The sequence below is a fragment of the Carya illinoinensis genome, chromosome 3, assembly GCF_018687715.1.
Source record: "Carya illinoinensis cultivar Pawnee chromosome 3, C.illinoinensisPawnee_v1, whole genome shotgun sequence".
Classification (NCBI taxonomy): Eukaryota; Viridiplantae; Streptophyta; class Magnoliopsida; order Fagales; family Juglandaceae; genus Carya; species Carya illinoinensis.
The window spans coordinates 41,711,429-41,730,136 of NC_056754.1; the positions used below are offsets into that span (position 1 = coordinate 41,711,429).

An 18,708-nucleotide genomic window follows, 5' to 3' on the forward strand; every position below is an offset into this window, starting at 1 on the left:
TTCAAATTGAAATTAATATATTCAACGCATTTAAAGTGTAGGCATATGTTGAACTAGACGATAATACTGGAAAGCTAGCTGTTACTATGTTTAGTGAAGTAGCAGAACAGGAACTTGGTTGTTCACCAGTGAATTGATGGAACATACTGGAAAGGTATTTCTTAAATTTTTCTTCAAAAGTTGAGTTTTTTTATAATGAGTTAATTTAAAAAATTTGGGTTTTTTTTTTTTTTTATTAATTATGTAAAGCTATTCAAAATTTATTTTGTAGAAAAATCGACCAAATGTTAAAAGCATTGTGGAGAAATTATCAAAAAAATTTAGAAGATTCAAATTTATATAAATCCAGAGAAACTGAAAGAGAAAAAAATATAGGTAGTTTAATGTCCTCTTTATTAAAGCAGTGCAAGATGAAGAAAATGCTGAGTTGTCATCTTATTAATATCTTAAACTATTATTTTTTTTTTAATTAACACTAGGTGAAAGCAACATGCAATGCACGTTTGCTTAGTTTATATTTAATTTTTTTATTAAGAAATAACTTTTTATTGATAAAGATGTAATATTTTTGATTAATTAAATAACTAATGATGTAATATTTATGTAATTGATAAATAATTACACGTTGTGATATATTAAAAAGTAAGAGCATTAATACAATTTATAGCATGATCCTATAAATAAACATCGCTCGTAGTTTTATAAAAGCTGTTAGTCAATTATTAATATTAATATTACATATTTTCAATAAATAAAAAAGACATATAAGACTAAACAATTATAAGACTTGAAAATAAAATTTATTCTTATTATATGAATAAATTATAAGTTCACTTACAATATAACCATTTATTAATCGTGACTTGACAAATTCATTTTTACTTAAAATTCATCCGAATCAAACTCATATCCATTTATTTGGTGTCCCAATCCAAGCAATGCTAAGTGTTATACTGTAAATCAGAAAAAATAAGTTAAAATCTCATAACCAGACGATAATAGTAATTTTCCCATTTTTATTTTCTATACGACATGTTCTAATCGACATCAATATAAGGCGCGAGTGACACAGTTGGTATGTAGTGGACGCAGTTGATGTTACAGAAAATGGTGTGGATTCGGTGAAACTCGTTGGCGTCCAATCACGACAGTGATAGATAATAAACAGGAGTAAGAGAAGGATTCGGAGAACTCAGCAAACTTTTCCATCGCCTTCAGTTCAGGTAAACCTAGGCTCTCCTCTTTAGTTGATTCTTCTTCTTCTTCTTCTTCTTGTGGTGAAATCCGCAGCAACCCAAGTGTACACGTTTGAATTTCAGAGCTGCATAACTAAATTTTACTTGTGGTGGGGAACTTCGTCGCAAGAAGGCTGAATCGGTTGTTATGGAAGCGGACAATTCTCTCCAGTCTATCTTGTACAAGCGTGGTTCGCTTCAGCTTCTTGATCAGGTCTCTCTCTCTCTCGCCAAATCTAATTAAGAATGCTTAAAAGACGAAATTGATGTCACAACGTGTTTTTGGTTCTTTAAAACGTTTCTGTTTCTGTGTTCATTTTCGGTGGAATGGCAAACACACTCGTCTTTTTGGTTGGCTGAAATGTAAATGGTCTCTGCGAACATGAGATGGAAAACGTGGACAAAAATAATTATATGAAAAGAAAAAGGTATCTACTTGAAAACCTTCATAATAACCGAAGGTTACCATCATTTGATTTTCTGCAAATTGACCTGAAATTCTGTTTACAAATGTGACAATGACACAAATGGGCATTCTTGGACAATGACTTGCTGCAGACAATTATATAAATTGATTGGATTAAAATTTTTTGTTCGGAGCAAGAGAATTGCAGTTGATTACTTCTTTCTAAATAGTGTTTGTGTTTTTTTTTTTCTTTTAAACAGAGAAAACTTCCTCTGGAAACCATATACTTGGAAATTCGGGATGCCACAGATGGATGGTAATCGATTAGAGCTCTATTTAAATTGCCTCAACTGATCACTGGACATTTTCTTCTGTTCCACACTTGAGCTCTGAATTTTTCTGATATACTACTTCTCTCTTATCTTCTTTTTCTATTTTTCTTTTCTGAATAGTTGGGTTTCTACTCTAAAAGGACCAGTCAAGGTTATAGTAAGAGTCCCTTGGAATTATTAACCACGAGAACTTCTTCCTCCTAGGCAATGTGGGATCTCATTTTCATACTCTACTCAATCCAAGGCGTTATAGTATATGTGGTTATGCACGCAGAATTTCCATCGACATTTTGATTTTATAGAACACTATCTACCATTTCCATGTTCATAATATCCTCTCTTTATATCACCCATTTGCATTTGTTAGATTTGTTAACTGACCGCAAGTCAACCAGAAGTTTCAACTACAGGGGCAATGTCTTGTTTAAATTCTCAGGTCTGCAATAAGGGATATGGTGGTCCGAGGTGCACCTGCTATTGCTATTGCAGCTGCCCTATCCCTGGCAGTTGAAGTATTCAATTTAGAGGCTTTTAAGGGAACGACTGATGATGCTGCTTTCTTTCTAAACAAGAAGTTGGAATATCTTGTCTCAAGGTACCACGTGAATCTGATCCCTAGCTTGGTAATCATGGTAGATAATCTTGGGTATCAGTTATGACCTTAGCTTTTCATATACCCATTAATCCACATAATATTGTCTGATTATGTGATCATCTTTCTTGTTTCTTCAGCCGCCCAACTGCAGTGAACCTTGCAGATGCTGCTACAAAACTCAAAGAAGTTATATCTATGGCTGCTACTGCTGCTTCAGAAGCACCCAGCATTTTTCAGGTTGAATTAATTATTTGATGGTTACTTTGGCCTTAAATCTTAGGGTTTGAACAGATACATAGTAGATGAAGCCTGAAAAGGCTACTTTTGACTGTTCACTCTTTCTTAAGTTCTGAAATTGTGATTGGAAGTTGATGCAAGCCTTGTTACTAATTTTCGATATCTTCATATCTTTAAATTTAACAGGCCTATATAGAAGCTGCTGAAATTATGCTCAAGGATGATGTTGCTTCAAATAAAGCAATTGGGTCTTATGGGGTAAGTTTTCTTCGCCATCAGCTGAAGAACTCTAAGAAGCTTTCTATCTTGACTCATTGCAACACTGGCAGGTAATTTGTCTTCTCCTTCTTCTTTTATCCTGTTAACCACATAACTCTCTCTTCCCTTTTTATGATCACTGCCCAATATTGTTCTAACTGTTTCAATTTTGTTTTGTTAGCCTTGCAACCGCTGGATATGGAACTGCCCTTGGTGTGATTCGTGCTGTTCATTCTGAAGGATTGTTGGAAAGGGCATATTGCACTGAAACCCGTCCATTCAACCAGGTGAAATACTTAGTTTTTAGTTGTTTATAGCCTTCATTAGCATCTACAGGGTCTTCCATTATGTGACATAGGGTGATAAGGAATAGAAGGCTAGGGCACATCTTGACAGGAGAAAACCCTATGATCTACAAGGAAAGCTTTAGGACGTGTCATAATGCACAAACTCTAGGAAGAGCATTATTGATTATTCAACTGATAAATATATATATATATATATACATGTGTATATATATATATATATATATATAAATGATTTCCGTTTTACAGTATAGGGCCAAGTTAAAGATCTCCCCTCCCCCCACCCAAAAAAAAAAAAACCTCATTCTGCCAGAAAAATATTGGTAAGATGATCTATTTAATATGCTACCATGAAAGGACTCTAATACGAGCCAGAAACCTTGAAAAAAGCATAGGCAATTCCAATATTGCAAAAGTTAAAAAGTAACAAAATCTTCATATGACAAGTTAGATGTCCTGCAACATTTCATCTATCTATCGCAAACATGGCTAGACAGTTGGCAATTGAAAGAACTGCACAGTTAGAATCAGTTCTTGAAAATATCTCAAAGTTTAATGTCCAATCATACGTTGGAAGCTCCTTATTCCAATGATGCTTACGTATGGATCCTTCAGTAAATTGTTTAGTGACCATGGTGAGTAACCAGGGACCATCAACTATGTATCTTGTAGTCTTGACCAAAGCAAACACAATATTGATGCAAACATTTATGGCTAGATGCTTGAAATGCATAGAATGTTGTCCCCTCAAAGCAAATTCCTCTATATTTCAGCTGAGGTTTTCAATCACAAAATGTTGTAATACAAACAATGCTAATTAAGTTATTGCTTAGTCATTTTATGGCAAAAAAAATTTACGACTCTTACCTCATAGACAAACCAGACTTTGACTGGTTTTTCTACCAGTAGGTAATCTGTTTCAAAGTAACGAGCAATGGTTTTGCCTTCCACATTTGAGAAAGTAGAAGGAGAGAGACTTTTTTTCTGAATACAGTGAAAGTGAGGTGGGGTTTATTATTAAAGGTTGTTTGAACAAAAGCTTTGCCAAATTATTGGTTAGGATTTTTCGTGCATCTGAGCTTAACATGGCAGTATGCCTGTGTTACACAAAGTGGGCTATATACTTGTAATGCATCTGTCCAAGTTCATCTGTTTGTTCGTTTCACCATCTCCAGGGATCAAGACTCACAGCTTTTGAGTTGGTTCATGATAACATACCTGCCACTCTTATAGCAGACTCAGCTGCGGCTGCATTGATGAAGGATGGACGAGTGGATGCTGTCATTGTTGGAGCCGATCGTGTGGCTGCAAATGGTACTTCCATGTTAATCATTCAACTGCCTTTCTATCTTCTGATTCTGGGATGTATATCTAAATGACGCCTTTTAATCTAATTTCAGGTGATACTGCTAACAAGATTGGAACTTACAGCCTTGCCTTGTGTGCAATGAGTCATCACATTCCATTTTATGTGGCTGCACCTCTGACATCCATCGATTTATCCCTTTACTCTGGAAAAGAGATTGTTATAGAGGAAAGATCCCCAAAGGAGTTGACACACTCCCGTGGAGGACTTGGGGAACAAGTTGCTGCATCTGGAATCTCTGTCTGGAACCCGGCTTTTGATGTCACCACTGCTCATCTGATCTCTGGTATCATAACAGAAAAGGTTCTCTCTCTCTCTCTCTCTCTGCTCTCGCACACTTACCATGCATCGTAGTGAATTTATGAATTAAATGTCAGTTGTATAATTGCTGGTAACTTGCATTATCTGTGCAGGGTGTCATTACAAAGATTAGCAGTGATGCTTTTGACATAAAGGATTTCATAGAAAAGGCAGCCAAGTAATCTAGCACAGCGGATAGATCACTAATTTGGAAAGTGTACCGCCATACTAAAACAAGGATGTTGTGAAAATACCTCGAGTGTTCGATGTGAAAAACTCAAGTAGTTGTTTATGGCATGTTTCACGAATGCTGATGTCCTTCCTGCTTTCGGCATTTGGGTTGCTGCAAATCAAACAATATATTGTAAGCAATGGGATATACACATGCAAGGGATAAAAATAACACTTCGTTTGTATTTTTGTGAATCTTCTCATCTTCTGCACTGTGCATTATCTTTTGCGGGTCTTCTAAATTTCTGTTGTCAGTCTTCCTCATGATGGTGCCATCAGGCAGGAGAAAGTGACCAGGAAAATGATTATTAGCATTTGAAGATTCTTTTTTACAACTTAAACAAAAAAAAAAAAAAAACTATTTTAATTTTTTCCTCAAACTTACGTAAGTTTGAGTTTTTCTTTAAGGAAAATGAGTTTTTCTTGATGTTTGTCGAATATGACTGGAAGAAAATAATTTTTACTTATTGCTGTTTAGGAGGGGTGTAAAAAATGAGATGCCAAGTAGCATGATCCTTATTTTTAATTTTATGGTTACCAAAAACACCTAGTTATTATTCAACTCGCGCTAGGGGTCGAGCTGTACACCCATGGGTGCTACTTGCCTTATTGAAGATTTCCCTTATCCTGGTCTCCCCAGGTAGGGATCTTCTGTTAATCCCATCATTGCCCTGCCCCAGGCAGAATTAGCCCCCTTGCCCCCCAACCCTAGGCTAAATCAACCTCGCCCCCATGTTACGGGTAGATGATGGCTTCCTAATTGTCTTTCCCAAGCGTAGAAGTGGATTAGTTGTAATAAAAGGTCGCACCCAAGGCCATCTCCTCAGGGACAAAAGGGACTTGAGCAGTTTAATTCAGTAGAAAAATTAGGAATCAAAATTTGAAACGAGGTTGGATGAACAATCAAGTGAAAAATATATATTATATGAAATCAGATGGTGACCCAATAGATTTCTTATTCACAATGAAGGTTTTGTTGCCATTGAAATGCATGGTTGAGCTTGGAGGATCTCAAGTTTGGAATTCTTGGAACGATGGATTAAACTATGAAAACTTAAAACTCACAAAATTAAAGTATTCAGAGTATGATAAACTGTAATTTCAACTTCACCAAGTTACAAGCAAAAACTCAATTCGATGTTTGAAAGTTGCAGAATTAACAAAAACAATTTAACAAACACTTAGGTTGCAGATTAGGGTTTCCTTTATTTCCACATTTTGCCCTGCGCACTACTCACCTTTTATCAATCCAATCAAGGTATTAATAAGGCAAAGTGTAAGATATGTAAGCTCAAAGTATGTCTGCTAGTACTAAAAATAAAATGCCCTTACTAAAGCATCAACCAAAATCAGTATAGCACTTGGTTGATAGAAACCTTGATTAATTCAAGGTTCTGTTGTGCCTTCCATCGACAACAGAACAAGAACAAGAGCAAAAGAATCCATCAAACTTTCCCTTTCCAAAATTTAGTTTTAGATAAAGCAAGGTACGCACATTGAAACTACAGAAAATCCAGCAAATAATGAAAACAAAAGAAAGCTTTTACCGCAATCCAAGCTTTAGAATTAGCCTAACATCACCATTGTCAATATAGAAATATACCCAAAAGATAACCCTAGAAATTTCAAAAAACTCCTTTTGGAAAATGTAAAAATAAGAAGAGATGTAATTCTCTAACTGTCCCCATTCTCTGGAATCTTCCTTCCTTTTTATACTCGAACTCATCCTCTCTTCTCTCTCCTTTCCATTGATTCCCTCTCTTCCATGCCATTGAGCTCATAACCAATTCTCTCTTCTCTCTCCTTTGCATTGCTTCTCGATAATTCTGTCCAGAAGCCTTCCTTCTTTTCTCGGTTCAGCTTACATGGGCCATAATCCTACCATAAGCACACGGATTTATTTAGTTGCTATCGAGTCCAATAACATCAATTAACCCAATCACATTTATTTAAGGAGTAAATAGTCATTTCACATGCCACAGAGTTAGCTAATAGATGTTGTTTGATTAATACCCTTTTTAACATATAAAGTTTACTTATCCAAATATAAGAAAAGTATTAATAACAACATAGTTGCCCATTTATCAGTAGACGGGTAGGGCACTGTATGTAATGGACCGTTTTGCTACAATTCTCCTTCTAACTGATTTGTGGTCATCACCCTCCAAGAACAAGAGAGAGAGAGAGAGAGAGAGAGAGAGAGAGAGAGAGAGAGAGAGAGAGAGAGAGAGAGAGAGAGAGAGAGAGAGAGAGTGTGTGTGTGTGTGTTGGATGAATTTTCCAGAGTTGGCCTCCTTCCCAGCTCATGAAGTATTTATCTGTATTAAAACGATAACGTTTTGTATACAATCAGAAGAACTCAACTTATTCTTACTCAAACGACGTCACTTGTTTACACAGTCCATCCAATGGTGCTGTTCCACTTATCACTCCTAAGTTACATACAAAACAACATGGAATATAGGATGTGAAGTGAGGCATGTTGCGGTAGAACAAGTTTATAAGCAACCTTACCAATCCTTTGTGTGATCTGGAATGGACCTAAGAATCTAGGAGAAAGCTTAAAATTTTGCCTAGCCATTAATGAATGCTGCCTTTAAGGCTGCAGCATAAGATACACCCAATCTCCAACTACAAACTCTCTTTTAGTTATGTTCTTATCAGCTTAGAACTTCATTCTCTCCCGAGCTGCTAACAAATTAAGTTTTAATGTAATGAAAATTTGATCTATGGTCTTCAACACTTCATCTATTGTTTGGTTTGGAGTCAATCTAGGTATGTAACTTAGTAACCTTGTAGGGGTTATGCCATGCATTGCCTCATAAGATGTTAATTTTGTAGAAGAGTGTAAAGTGGTATTGTACCACCACTCAACCAAGGTCAACCACTCAAACAACCTTGGTTTATCTCCTATGAAACTTCTCAAAAAATGCTCAAGGCATTTATAATAGCCTTAGTCTATCCATCACTTTGACGGTGATAAACAAATCACTTTGAGAGTCATAAGTAGAAGAGTAATAAAGAGTTACTCTTTATAACTTGAATAGCTCATTCCAAAATGAACTTGTAAAAGTTGACCCCTATTAGAAACTATGTTCCGAGGCATACCATGCAACTTGAAGGCATTATCAAAGAATAATGATGCCACCTTTAATGACGTAAATGGGTGTTCCAATGCCATAAATGGGAGTATTTAGACAACCTGTCAACAACTATCAAAATAATAGAATACCCATTGGAAACTGGTAACCCTTACACAAAATAAGACAAATTTGTCCAAATTTGTTAGGTTGGGCATAGGCAAGGGCTATAATAAGCCAGCAGAATGCACATTCTCCACCTTATTCCTTTGACAAGTTTCACATTCTCTAAAATATTTATTCACTTCATGTTTCAAACTAGGCCAATAAAAATCACTTCTGGCATGCTATAATGACTTGTGAAAGCCAGAATGACTTGCAGATGGGCTAGCATGTATAAAATCATCAATTTCTTAAACAAAAGACCATGTTTAAGGGTAAAGGAAGAAGTGGAGGAAGAACCTTTCTACAACAAAGAATATTGTTGTTGTGCTACCTAATCTCTCATATATGCTTTCTTCAATTCTTCCAACCAAGTTCAGGTGGCAAATGAAAGAGCAGTGAGTAAAGCAGAATCATCTAAAATGACCCCTCGAGACAAAGGATCTGCTACATTGTTCTTAACTCCCTTTTTGTACTCAACGGAAAATTCATAACCCAAGAGCTTTGAAATCCACTTTTGGTGAGCTGATGTATCAATTTTTTGTTCCAGTAATACTTTAAACTATGATGATCAATTCTGATTATAAAAGCACTCCTCAACAGGTAAGGTATCCATTTTGTAACAGCTAGTACCAGTGCTAGCAATTCCTTCTCATAGGTAGAGAGTGACAAGTTCTTACCTTTGAGAGCTTGACTAAGGAAAGCAAGTGGTTTTTGATTATGCATGAAGACAGCTCCCACTCCAACCTCAGAAGCATCACATTCAATAACAAACTTCTTTATAAAATTTGGCAAAGACAAAACTGGAGGATTAGTTACAGCTGATTTCAACTATTCAAAAGCATTTGTCATTGCAGCAGACCAATGAAAAGCATCCCTTTTTAACAAGGCTATCAATGGAGCAGCTATATGACCATAGCCACAAATAAATTTTCTATAATAACCTATCAATCCCCAAAAACCCATTAAAGACTTAAGGTTTTCGGAACTAGCTAGCTTACCATAGAATCCAATTTCTTTGGATCGACTCTCACTCCATCCTTAGAAATCAATTGTCCTAAATACTCTATCTCTTCATATGCAAAGTGACACTTTGATTTCTAAGCAAACAATTGGGTCTTCTACAATGTTTCCAAAACAGTGGCCAAATGCAATAAATGAGACTACAGATACTTGCTATACATAAGGATATCATCAAAGAAAAAAAATTATAATCTGCTTCAAAAATGGTTTGAATAGATCATTCATGAGAGTTTGAAATGTTGAGGGAACATTAGAGAGTCTAAATGACATAACAAGGAACTCATAAGGCCCCTTATGTGTTTTAAATAAGGTGTAAATATGTGACATAACCTATGAACTCAACACGAACACAACACAAAATTAGCATGTTTGGGTTTGATGTTAACATGTTTGGGTCAAAATGTATTGATCCATTAAGACACAGTTTATAAACGGGTCAACCTGCTTAACCATAAATCAACCCATTTTGACCCGTTTAGATTTTATTTCAAAATTAAAATTTTATTATTGTTGTATTGTAATATTGATATTTCTCAGTATGCTTATATTTTTATCATCGAGATTGTGATTTTAGACTTATGCTCATATTTGTTATTGTAGTATTTGTAATATTGGTTTTATTATATGTTAAAATTATTGATATTTTTTTATTAGTGGGTAGCCTTATTTTTTTTTTTAAAGATGTTGTGGCTACTAATAAATATAAATTTTAACTTTTATGTGAAATTATGTTAAAAAAGTCAAATGGATTATGTGTATTAGTTCAACCAATTTACATGAAACGAGTTTAAATGAGTCGGGTCATGTTGACCTATTTCTAATGAATTATTAAACGGGTCAAAACGAGTGACATGACATGACCCGTTATATAAATAGGTTGGGTAAGGTTTTGAAAGTTTGACATGTTTAGTTTAATAGGTTGAGTTTGGTTGACCTATATAGTCGAATATTTATGACTTGACAAAATATGAACATGACCCTAAAACACGATTTGTCACCCCTAGTTCTAAATGCCATTTTATGCACATCCTCAGTTCTCATACAGATTTGATGATAGGAGATGTAAGGCCTTTGAGACAAACTGCCTTCCCTGTATAAGGAAACTCCATTTTCAGCTCTACAAAGTTCCAAACTATAGGGCCTAATGATAAAAGCCATTGTACTTCAAGAATTACATCACAACCTCCTAAGGTTAGTATAAAGCAATCAATAATAAATACAATACCCTGCATCAGGACCTCCCAATAATTTAGCCTTGCCCTTACTACTTAACACTTCCCTATTGGCAACCCTTACTTGAATTGGTTGATCCATCTGCACCAACAAATTACATCTATCGCCCATTGTAGTATCCATAAAATTGTGAGTACTACCAGTGTCAATCAAAATAACAACTCTTATCTTATTAATCTACCCCACTACCTTCCTTGTCGTAGGACTTGGGGTGCCAACAATGACATTCAAGAAATAGAGGCATGATCAGTTTATAATTTTGACTTCCAAGCGCAGAATCTGTCAAAGTAATACAAGATTAAATCCCAAGATCGATTTCATAGGGATAAAGGAGATTGAGCAAACATTAACATTTCAGTCCTAATTTTGGTGACAAAGTATTCTAAAAAGGAAAGAAAACATTAAACTAAAGGGTGGAGCAATGAACCAAAAAAAAAAAAAGTATGAAATAAATTTCAGGTATTGGTCACTAAATGTATTGACCAAAAAAATGATGGCTATTTACCAAGGGGGCGTGGACTGATTTAAGAGTGAAGGTATTGATTGTTTTGGAAGTTTAAGCACAAATAAAAACTAAGAATAAAGGTGAATCTATGCTTCTAAAATTATCAAAACTAAGAGGCTTATAGAAAGTGTGTAACAAATGAACTAAACTTGTAAGAAACAATAAAACAAACACTTGGGACGCAATTTTCGTCCACTGATTTGGTGATGGATTTACTTCTCTTTTTATCTTCTCTCAACCATTCTCTCATTCCTAGAAATCATGGTCAGATAATATAGTAAGGAACCACAATTCTTTAACCTAATAAAACTACTTGACAGATTATATAACAGCTGTAAAACAGTGAAAGAAAACTATCAAAATCTTGTTACTTGTTCAAGTATCAATTGTTCCTTTATGTCTACAACTGAACTAAATCAAGAACAAAGAACTTCAATCCTTTTTAGATGTAAAATGAAATATAGTCCAACAAGTTAGTCACCAAAATCATATAACATTGAAGAAAATCCAACCCAAAACAGTCCTGGGTTACTCCTTGAATCCCAAGCTAAAAGTCTAGCCTATCATCTCTAGATTAGCAAAATTCCCAAAAAGGATAAACTCTAACATCCGAATGTTCTTTGAAAATAATTGCAGGAAAATAAAATAACTGGACAACCCCTCTTTTCAAAAAGGAAAAACTAGGCCTCAAAGTTATAATTGCTTGTAGCAGAAGAAAAACTCACAAAAGAGCAAAAACTAGACTACCATAAATCCCTCGAAGACATCCATTTATATTTCTTTCATGTGACAATCTTGATTAGTTGGCCTTGTGCCAGGACGTGCAGCCTGTGATTGCTACTCCTGATTGAGCTTGAGGCCACGACTTCCAAGTGCTTCACATTCTGTCCCTTGGTAGCATGTCATGTGTTGCCCCATTCCAGCTGTGCCACACGCGTCCAGCACCCTTCACATTTTGTGACCACAATCTAGAAGGAAAATGAACAAGGGCCTAGCCGCATGACTCTCTTCTTCATCTTTTCCAAAATTGCCCTGCATCCCATAAACAAACTAAAGTGTTATCATCATGAGAGGTAAAATTGGGGTATTAATTTTGATGTGGCTTAATAGATGTATTGTGATTCTGTGATTCTTTTCAAGTGCATATTTTTAGAATTAATCAATTCACTAATTAATTGAATAATTAAGTGCTTAACTCCTTTTTGGTTAAACAATTTACTCACTTTAGCAGCTTAATCATATAATTTTAACACTTCATCAAGGCAATGTCTCCATATTCCTCAAAATCATTATGTACATCATCCATGACTGATTGCTTCCAGATTCACTACTGCCAGTGCTACCAACATCCATGCCCTTTAACAAATACAATTTTGGCTTCACACACCTGTGGCCTGGATGTCACTTGTCATCACAAAAGTAACATAAGCCTTCTTTCTTCTTTCTTGCATTTGGGCTTTAAATACCTTTTGATAAGGTAACTTGGTGGTAAGTAACGTCTTAGGTGTACTCAAAATAGATCCACTCGAATTCTACTGATGAGACTCTGCATAATTACTTCTCCATTATCTCTTATTACTCTAAATATATTTTTCTTGAATTTTGGCTAAATCAAAAGCATTATTCAAAAAAATGGGACTCAACATCCTCACTAGTAACCTCACTTCATCTTTTAAACCACTCAAAAAATAACTTAGTTTGTTTTTTTTTTTTTAGAAATCCGTTTAGTTTTATTATATAGTAATTCAAAGTCACTCGTATAAGAAGTTAGAGAGTTAACCTGCTTCAATCGTGTAAGAGCCTCCATGGGATCATCATATGTTGATCATCCAAACTTGACTTGCACAGCTTGAGCGAACTCCTACCAAGAATGAAAGGTTCCAATTTCACTTGCATCCTGAAACCATATTAAAGCTTCTTCATCCATATGAAACAAAGCCAAAGATATTCTCTACCTTGGTGGTACTTGATGATATAAAAAATACTAACTCTCCCTGTAAATGCAAGCTGATGGATTCTTTCCCACAAATCTTGGAAAGTCTAGCTTGATTCCCTTCGTGAATACCCTGTCTCCCATGTCACAATAGTGGGCTTCATCCACACCTTTATTAACATCTCCATTTCAAACAAAAGCTTGAGTTTCTAGGAAATTTCTTACGGTCTGTCCATTTCCTTCAAATATATTGCATGAGATTCTCGAAATCTACTGCAATAATTCTGAAAATCTTTTATTTCGATTTTCCCACTCCACCGTAGTAGCTTCCTGCTGCTGCACCAAGATTGCAATGGTGTCTTCAATCTGTTTATGTTGCCTTTCCTGCTACTACCTAATGTGATTCACTGAGTCCACAATTTGAGCATAGGATCATGTACCTTCTGCCATGGCTCCTGACAACTGATACTAATTATAATGGACCCTTATGCTACAATTCTCCTTCTGACTAATTCGAGGTCATCACCCTCCAAGAATAAGATCAAGAAATAGAGAGAGGGAAAAGAGAGCGTTGAATGAATTTTCTAGAGTTGGCCTCATTTCTAGCTTGTGGAGTATTTATCTGTATTAAAACGATAACGTTTTGTATACAATCAGAAGAATGCAACTTATTCTTACTAAATCGACATTACTTATCACTTATACACAATCTATCCAACGACATCATTCCACTTATTACTCCTAACTCACATACAAAACAACACAAAACTACAACACCTTACTAATTGAAAACGACAACGTATCACGAATTTTTAACTAACAAAACTGCCATTCACATTCTTTGATTCCCTCATAATCCTTTCCTTCTCCTTTGCTATTCTTCCTCATTGCTTCTTCACCATCCATTGTGCTTCTCCACTGCACATCCCTTCTAGCTCCTAACTCAACCTATAACGCTGTATTTGCTATGTGACATTAAAATCACCTATAACACAAATGACCAAGTTCCAAAACCATAAAATCAATGTAAATCTAACCATAAATTCAATACTTTAAAATCAAATCCTAACAAACCAAAACACATTTGAAAATTTGAAACCAGAACGCTTTCAAAATAAAAAGAAAGTTTGCAGCAACATTCATTAAAATTTGTTCACAATACTACTGATCTACAAATTTCATAAATATGGACCTAGACTTTTATCACCTTTCATTGGGTCATGTCTGTCCTGTAGCTTTGTCCTCACTTTAAAACTAGGAGAGGCATATAGTGAGTCAAATACTCAAAAGTATAACTTCACGCAGAAAATATAATAACATAGATTTTTAGTTAGACATAACCTCAGTAGTTTTTCGGTGAGGCAACTGATTGGTTGTGTCCCTTTCATTTAGGTGAGGGTTGTGTACCTCTATGCAGAGTACACGTGTGTAACAAGAATCGCAATAGAAATAGTAAAAGTGGATTAGTGAGAGACTAATCTAGTAATATCAAAGAAGTGTATAAGTACTCTTTATAATAATAATATCCATATGTCATTATCATTTCATCACATATTTATTTACTAACTATCATAAGTTCATCACTTATATCAAAATATACTCAACCTTAAAGAGTTCGTCGCCTAAATACAATAAACATCTTTAATTACAAAAGTATAAAATTAAATGGAGACAGGCCTCTGCGACTACTCTTCAAGCTGGATTGATCTTTTATCTACGGGCTAACCTTTTTGGGCTACATCTGAATCATACTCTACAATTTTGAGCAGTGAAATCATAATGAGACTATCACAGTACTAACAATGAGAGATAATGACGATGAATATGCATGCTCAAGTTCATGTAAATAAGGCTAAGAACATACATATTTTAAGCATGATGATGAATCACCCTCTGAGCTAAACATATGTATTTATAAACATGGTGAGGAATCACCATTTGAGCAAAATACATATATCCATAAGCATTGTAGAAACTACCCTCTGAGAAAAACATATATCCAAGAACCATCATAAGAACACCAATAAGAGGAATCACTCCACTCATTCGACTCGGGGAAGCTCTCTACTAGGTCAACATATGAAACAAATTCACCAAAACACAATGGTATAATCATCACAGAGAACACTCCACCTGATCAACACAGGGACCCTCTCTACTTGCAAAATCATGTGAAGCCATACGAAAACACCCCACCTCGATCATCATAGGGAATCCCACTACCCATATGAAACTCGTGGTAACATGCCATTAGGAATGGTATGAGGAATCCTCAACCTGATCCCATAAGTACAAAGCACATAAAAAACACATCACTTCAAAGCACAATGACTTGAAATCACATCACTAAATTTAATTGGTAAATATAGTGGAAAAAGTATGTACTTTCATGAGAGAAAAAGATAAGAATTAGAATATTCAAATCTGGAACATACTCATAAACATTTATTCCACATTTATAGTATAATCATAGGAGTGAACCTTGAGCCTAGTGCTGATTCCTCGGTTGATAAAGACCATGAGCCTTCTACTTCCTTAAAGTCTTGGAATAGAAGAAGAAAGAAAAGAGAAAACACTTTATGATCTCAAAGTGTGATGTTCACTATTTCCCAATATATTTTGTATATCAAAACTACTAGTTACAGTCCTGATGGATCTTGAAATTTCCTCTGACTTTTGTCTTGCTTGAATGAGTGACCTTTGATCTTGGCCATCCATTTATCCTCTGGACTTGAAGAATAGTAGAGATTGAGTGATTGATGGGACAATGTGTGCACGTCTCTACAGCTTACTTTGGGACTAAATCCATAGTCCTTCTCCATATGAGAGTCTCCCATGTGGCATTAGGCCATATTTATGAGGTCAAATGATATGGCTTGTAGGTCCATATTCCATCTTCCTAGGCATACTTCTGCTATGACATTCCATATGGAGCATGGACCTTGGGAACGATACCTGTTGCCTTTTGAGGTCTTGTGTGTTATCTTAAAATGCTCCCTGCTTTGAATCGGGGCTTGTCCTCACCAGTTACTCACCTTTTGTATAGTCAGCACATTCTTTGCTCGTTGGTGTAAGGAGAACTTTCTTTTGTCGTTCTATGTTGTCTCACATTTCCAGACTCTACACAATGTGATGTTTGTCTTACTTCCACTTTGGTTGCACATTTCCTACCCGATTGCCTTCTTGACACCATCATTTTGCTTGTGTGAGGGGACTCCTTCTCTCATTATGCCACAAACCTCACAATTATGATCACCCTGCATTTTGGTTGGTGGAGCGTGGCCACCCTATGATTAGATCCGGGCATGTGGGATGGTTGCACACCACCCTACACACCAGAGTTGCCATGTGGGCGTGACATGCCATCTCATGAGGGCCATAATGATGGAGAGGGAGGAATCCGCTCCCTGATTTTCTTTTTTAGATTTTAATTATTATTTAATTTTTTTTAAGGATTAATTTTTTAGTTTAACAAAGATGTTCTTAAAACTTTTAATAAGTTTTCTGATGTGGACTTCAAAGGACACATGTCGCTCTTTTAATGCTTGATACGTGTTGATTTTGCCATGTGGCCTATTCTACTGTTAGAGAACTAACAAATGTGGGACATAGATGCTTAATTGAAAGATGTTAAAATCTCATGTATAAAGGTTATGAGCTGGAAAACTGAGGTACTGAATTTACAATTATCCTTTTTACAAATATATATATGTAATAATGTATTGACATATTTGTATTGTTTAGCCTTCTTTGATAGCCTATGTTAAAGTATCCTATTAGTTACAAATTGTGAAATGCAAAGCATCTTATAAATGTATTCATGTTAGATGTTGTGCTTATTTTGGTTTCATCATGATAAAGATTTCTTTAAGACTTAGTGATTTTCAAATAAATGGTAGTTATCATGAAAGGAACACATGTTTTGTAATGAAAATGAATAATACATTATGACAAGGAAGATAATGAAAGATGTCAATGAAGGAAAGGAAAATGAAAGAAATGATGGTCACACATTTGAAAATACATAATGGGCCAAATGAATGATGAAATGCTATGGTACAATGAATTGGATGGATTGCAATGCTAGGATAGTAGTGCACCAATGAAGCCATCCCATGGAATAGATTCTTAACCCCTGGCCGCAAGTAGAGTGATGGTCTCATAATGATTGTTAACCCTAATACATGTGGTACAACAGTGTGTAGTACTATACAATGAAAGTGAAAGCAGAATGTGTATAGTTAAATTAAACGTTGTAGAATTATTTTGTTTTAAAAAAATGGTTGAAGTGAAGTATTTATTTTTAATTGTATGGTGTAACTACTTAATGATTATTAGACTCAATTTTGTTTTAAATTTTTAAATGCCCCAGGTAATGCAGAGGATGGGGCTGTGAAGTAGGATACGACTCTAGGAGGAGAAACTTATGCTTAGAACTATAGGAGTTGGGTCTACTTTGTTTAAAATTCATTTGCTTTTTTTTTTTTTTTGAAAATGTTTTGTATTTATAAAGAGAATTGAATACAACGTTTATATTTTTGGGCACTTGTATCAAATGAGACTACTTTTGATAAATATAGTATTTTGTTTTTAAAGTTCTAAAATATCAAGAAGTCTCCTTTTATGTAAAAGGAAATGAAATAGAAAAGTTATCAAATGTAGCAAACCAATTTGTTTGTAGGAAATAGTTGTTATAACACTGTTCAGTTCTTAAATTTGTGCTGTCCACTATGGTCCAACAGCTTGGCAACGACAATGAAGAGAAAGGGAGAGGCAAAGAGCAAAGAGAATGAGGGGCTTGACTCAGTCTTAGGAGACAAGGAGGGAAATGAGGAGACAGTCAAGCACAGAGAGAGCTTTAGTCGTGCTAGTGCTACCATGAGAGTGGTAAACAAATGAAGGCTGTGACTTGAGAGTGATTGATTGAAGGCCAAGCTATGGGTTATAAGGTAAGGGAGAAGAAATGTGAGAAAACTAAAGAAGGATTAAGATATTTATTATTGATTAAAATGGTGTCTTTTTCAGCTTAGCTTTTTTCCTCACTCGTTATGTGCTTTTGGTCATTTGAGATTGCCCCATGTGCTTATTTTTAGAATTAACTCATCATGCTATTAATTTTTTTTGGATTAGATCCTTCTATCACATTTTTTGTCTATCTCAATTAACGGATGACATGTGTCACCCCATGAAGCTGTCAAGTATCAAACTATTTTTTCTTATATTCAAACTCTAAAATTAAAATAAAACAGAAATTTGAATAATTTATTTATTAAAGAAATCATAAAAGAAAAAAATAAAAAATAAAAAATTGGTGGTTTATGGGAGAGGAGACTTGCCCCCACCGGTTGCCATGACGTGTAGGCTGACCAAATTTAGCCATTGCAGGGTGGCTAGATTTGACCATTATCTAGGTGGTCTACCACCCCGATGTATAAAGATTGATATGTGCCACCTCTACCATTAAATTCTTGTTGGAAAAATATATTAAGAGACCAATTTGATAACAG

General features: G+C 35.2%; 1 protein-coding gene across 3 annotated transcripts; it reads left to right on the plus strand.

Moving 5' to 3' along the window:
- The first annotated feature begins 1,060 nt into the window (after positions 1 to 1,060).
- On the plus strand, positions 1,061 to 5,460 carry LOC122304263 (methylthioribose-1-phosphate isomerase). Of its 3 annotated transcripts, XM_043116426.1 has the most exons (10): positions 1,061 to 1,223; positions 1,320 to 1,449; positions 1,902 to 1,957; positions 2,410 to 2,568; positions 2,706 to 2,805; positions 2,992 to 3,134; positions 3,245 to 3,350; positions 4,544 to 4,682; positions 4,769 to 5,037; positions 5,148 to 5,460. In XM_043116426.1, exons 2-10 carry the CDS (start codon positions 1,384 to 1,386, stop codon positions 5,214 to 5,216), a joined length of 1,107 nt encoding a protein of 368 aa, XP_042972360.1. In that variant the 5' UTR covers positions 1,061 to 1,223; positions 1,320 to 1,383; the 3' UTR covers positions 5,217 to 5,460. The 3 variants fall into 3 exon arrangements, with proteins under 3 accessions (XP_042972360.1, XP_042972362.1, XP_042972361.1); XM_043116427.1 differs by lacking the exons at positions 1,061 to 1,223; positions 1,320 to 1,449 and adding an exon at positions 1,480 to 1,663; XM_043116428.1 differs by lacking the exons at positions 1,061 to 1,223; positions 1,902 to 1,957 and having other exon boundaries at positions 1,323 to 1,449.
- The last annotated feature ends 13,248 nt before the right edge of the window (positions 5,461 to 18,708 follow it).

Bases quoted from the DNA above. Each gene is read 5' to 3' on its own strand.
- LOC122304263 (XM_043116426.1), top strand. From the start codon at position 1,384: ATGGAAGCGGACAATTCTCTCCAGTCTATCTTGTACAAGCGTGGTTCG. The intron at 3,135-3,244 runs GTAATTTGTCTT...TTGTTTTGTTAG, and splicing joins ACTCATTGCAACACTGGCAG to CCTTGCAACCGCTGGATATG. The intron at 4,683-4,768 runs GTACTTCCATGT...ATCTAATTTCAG, and splicing joins CGATCGTGTGGCTGCAAATG to GTGATACTGCTAACAAGATT.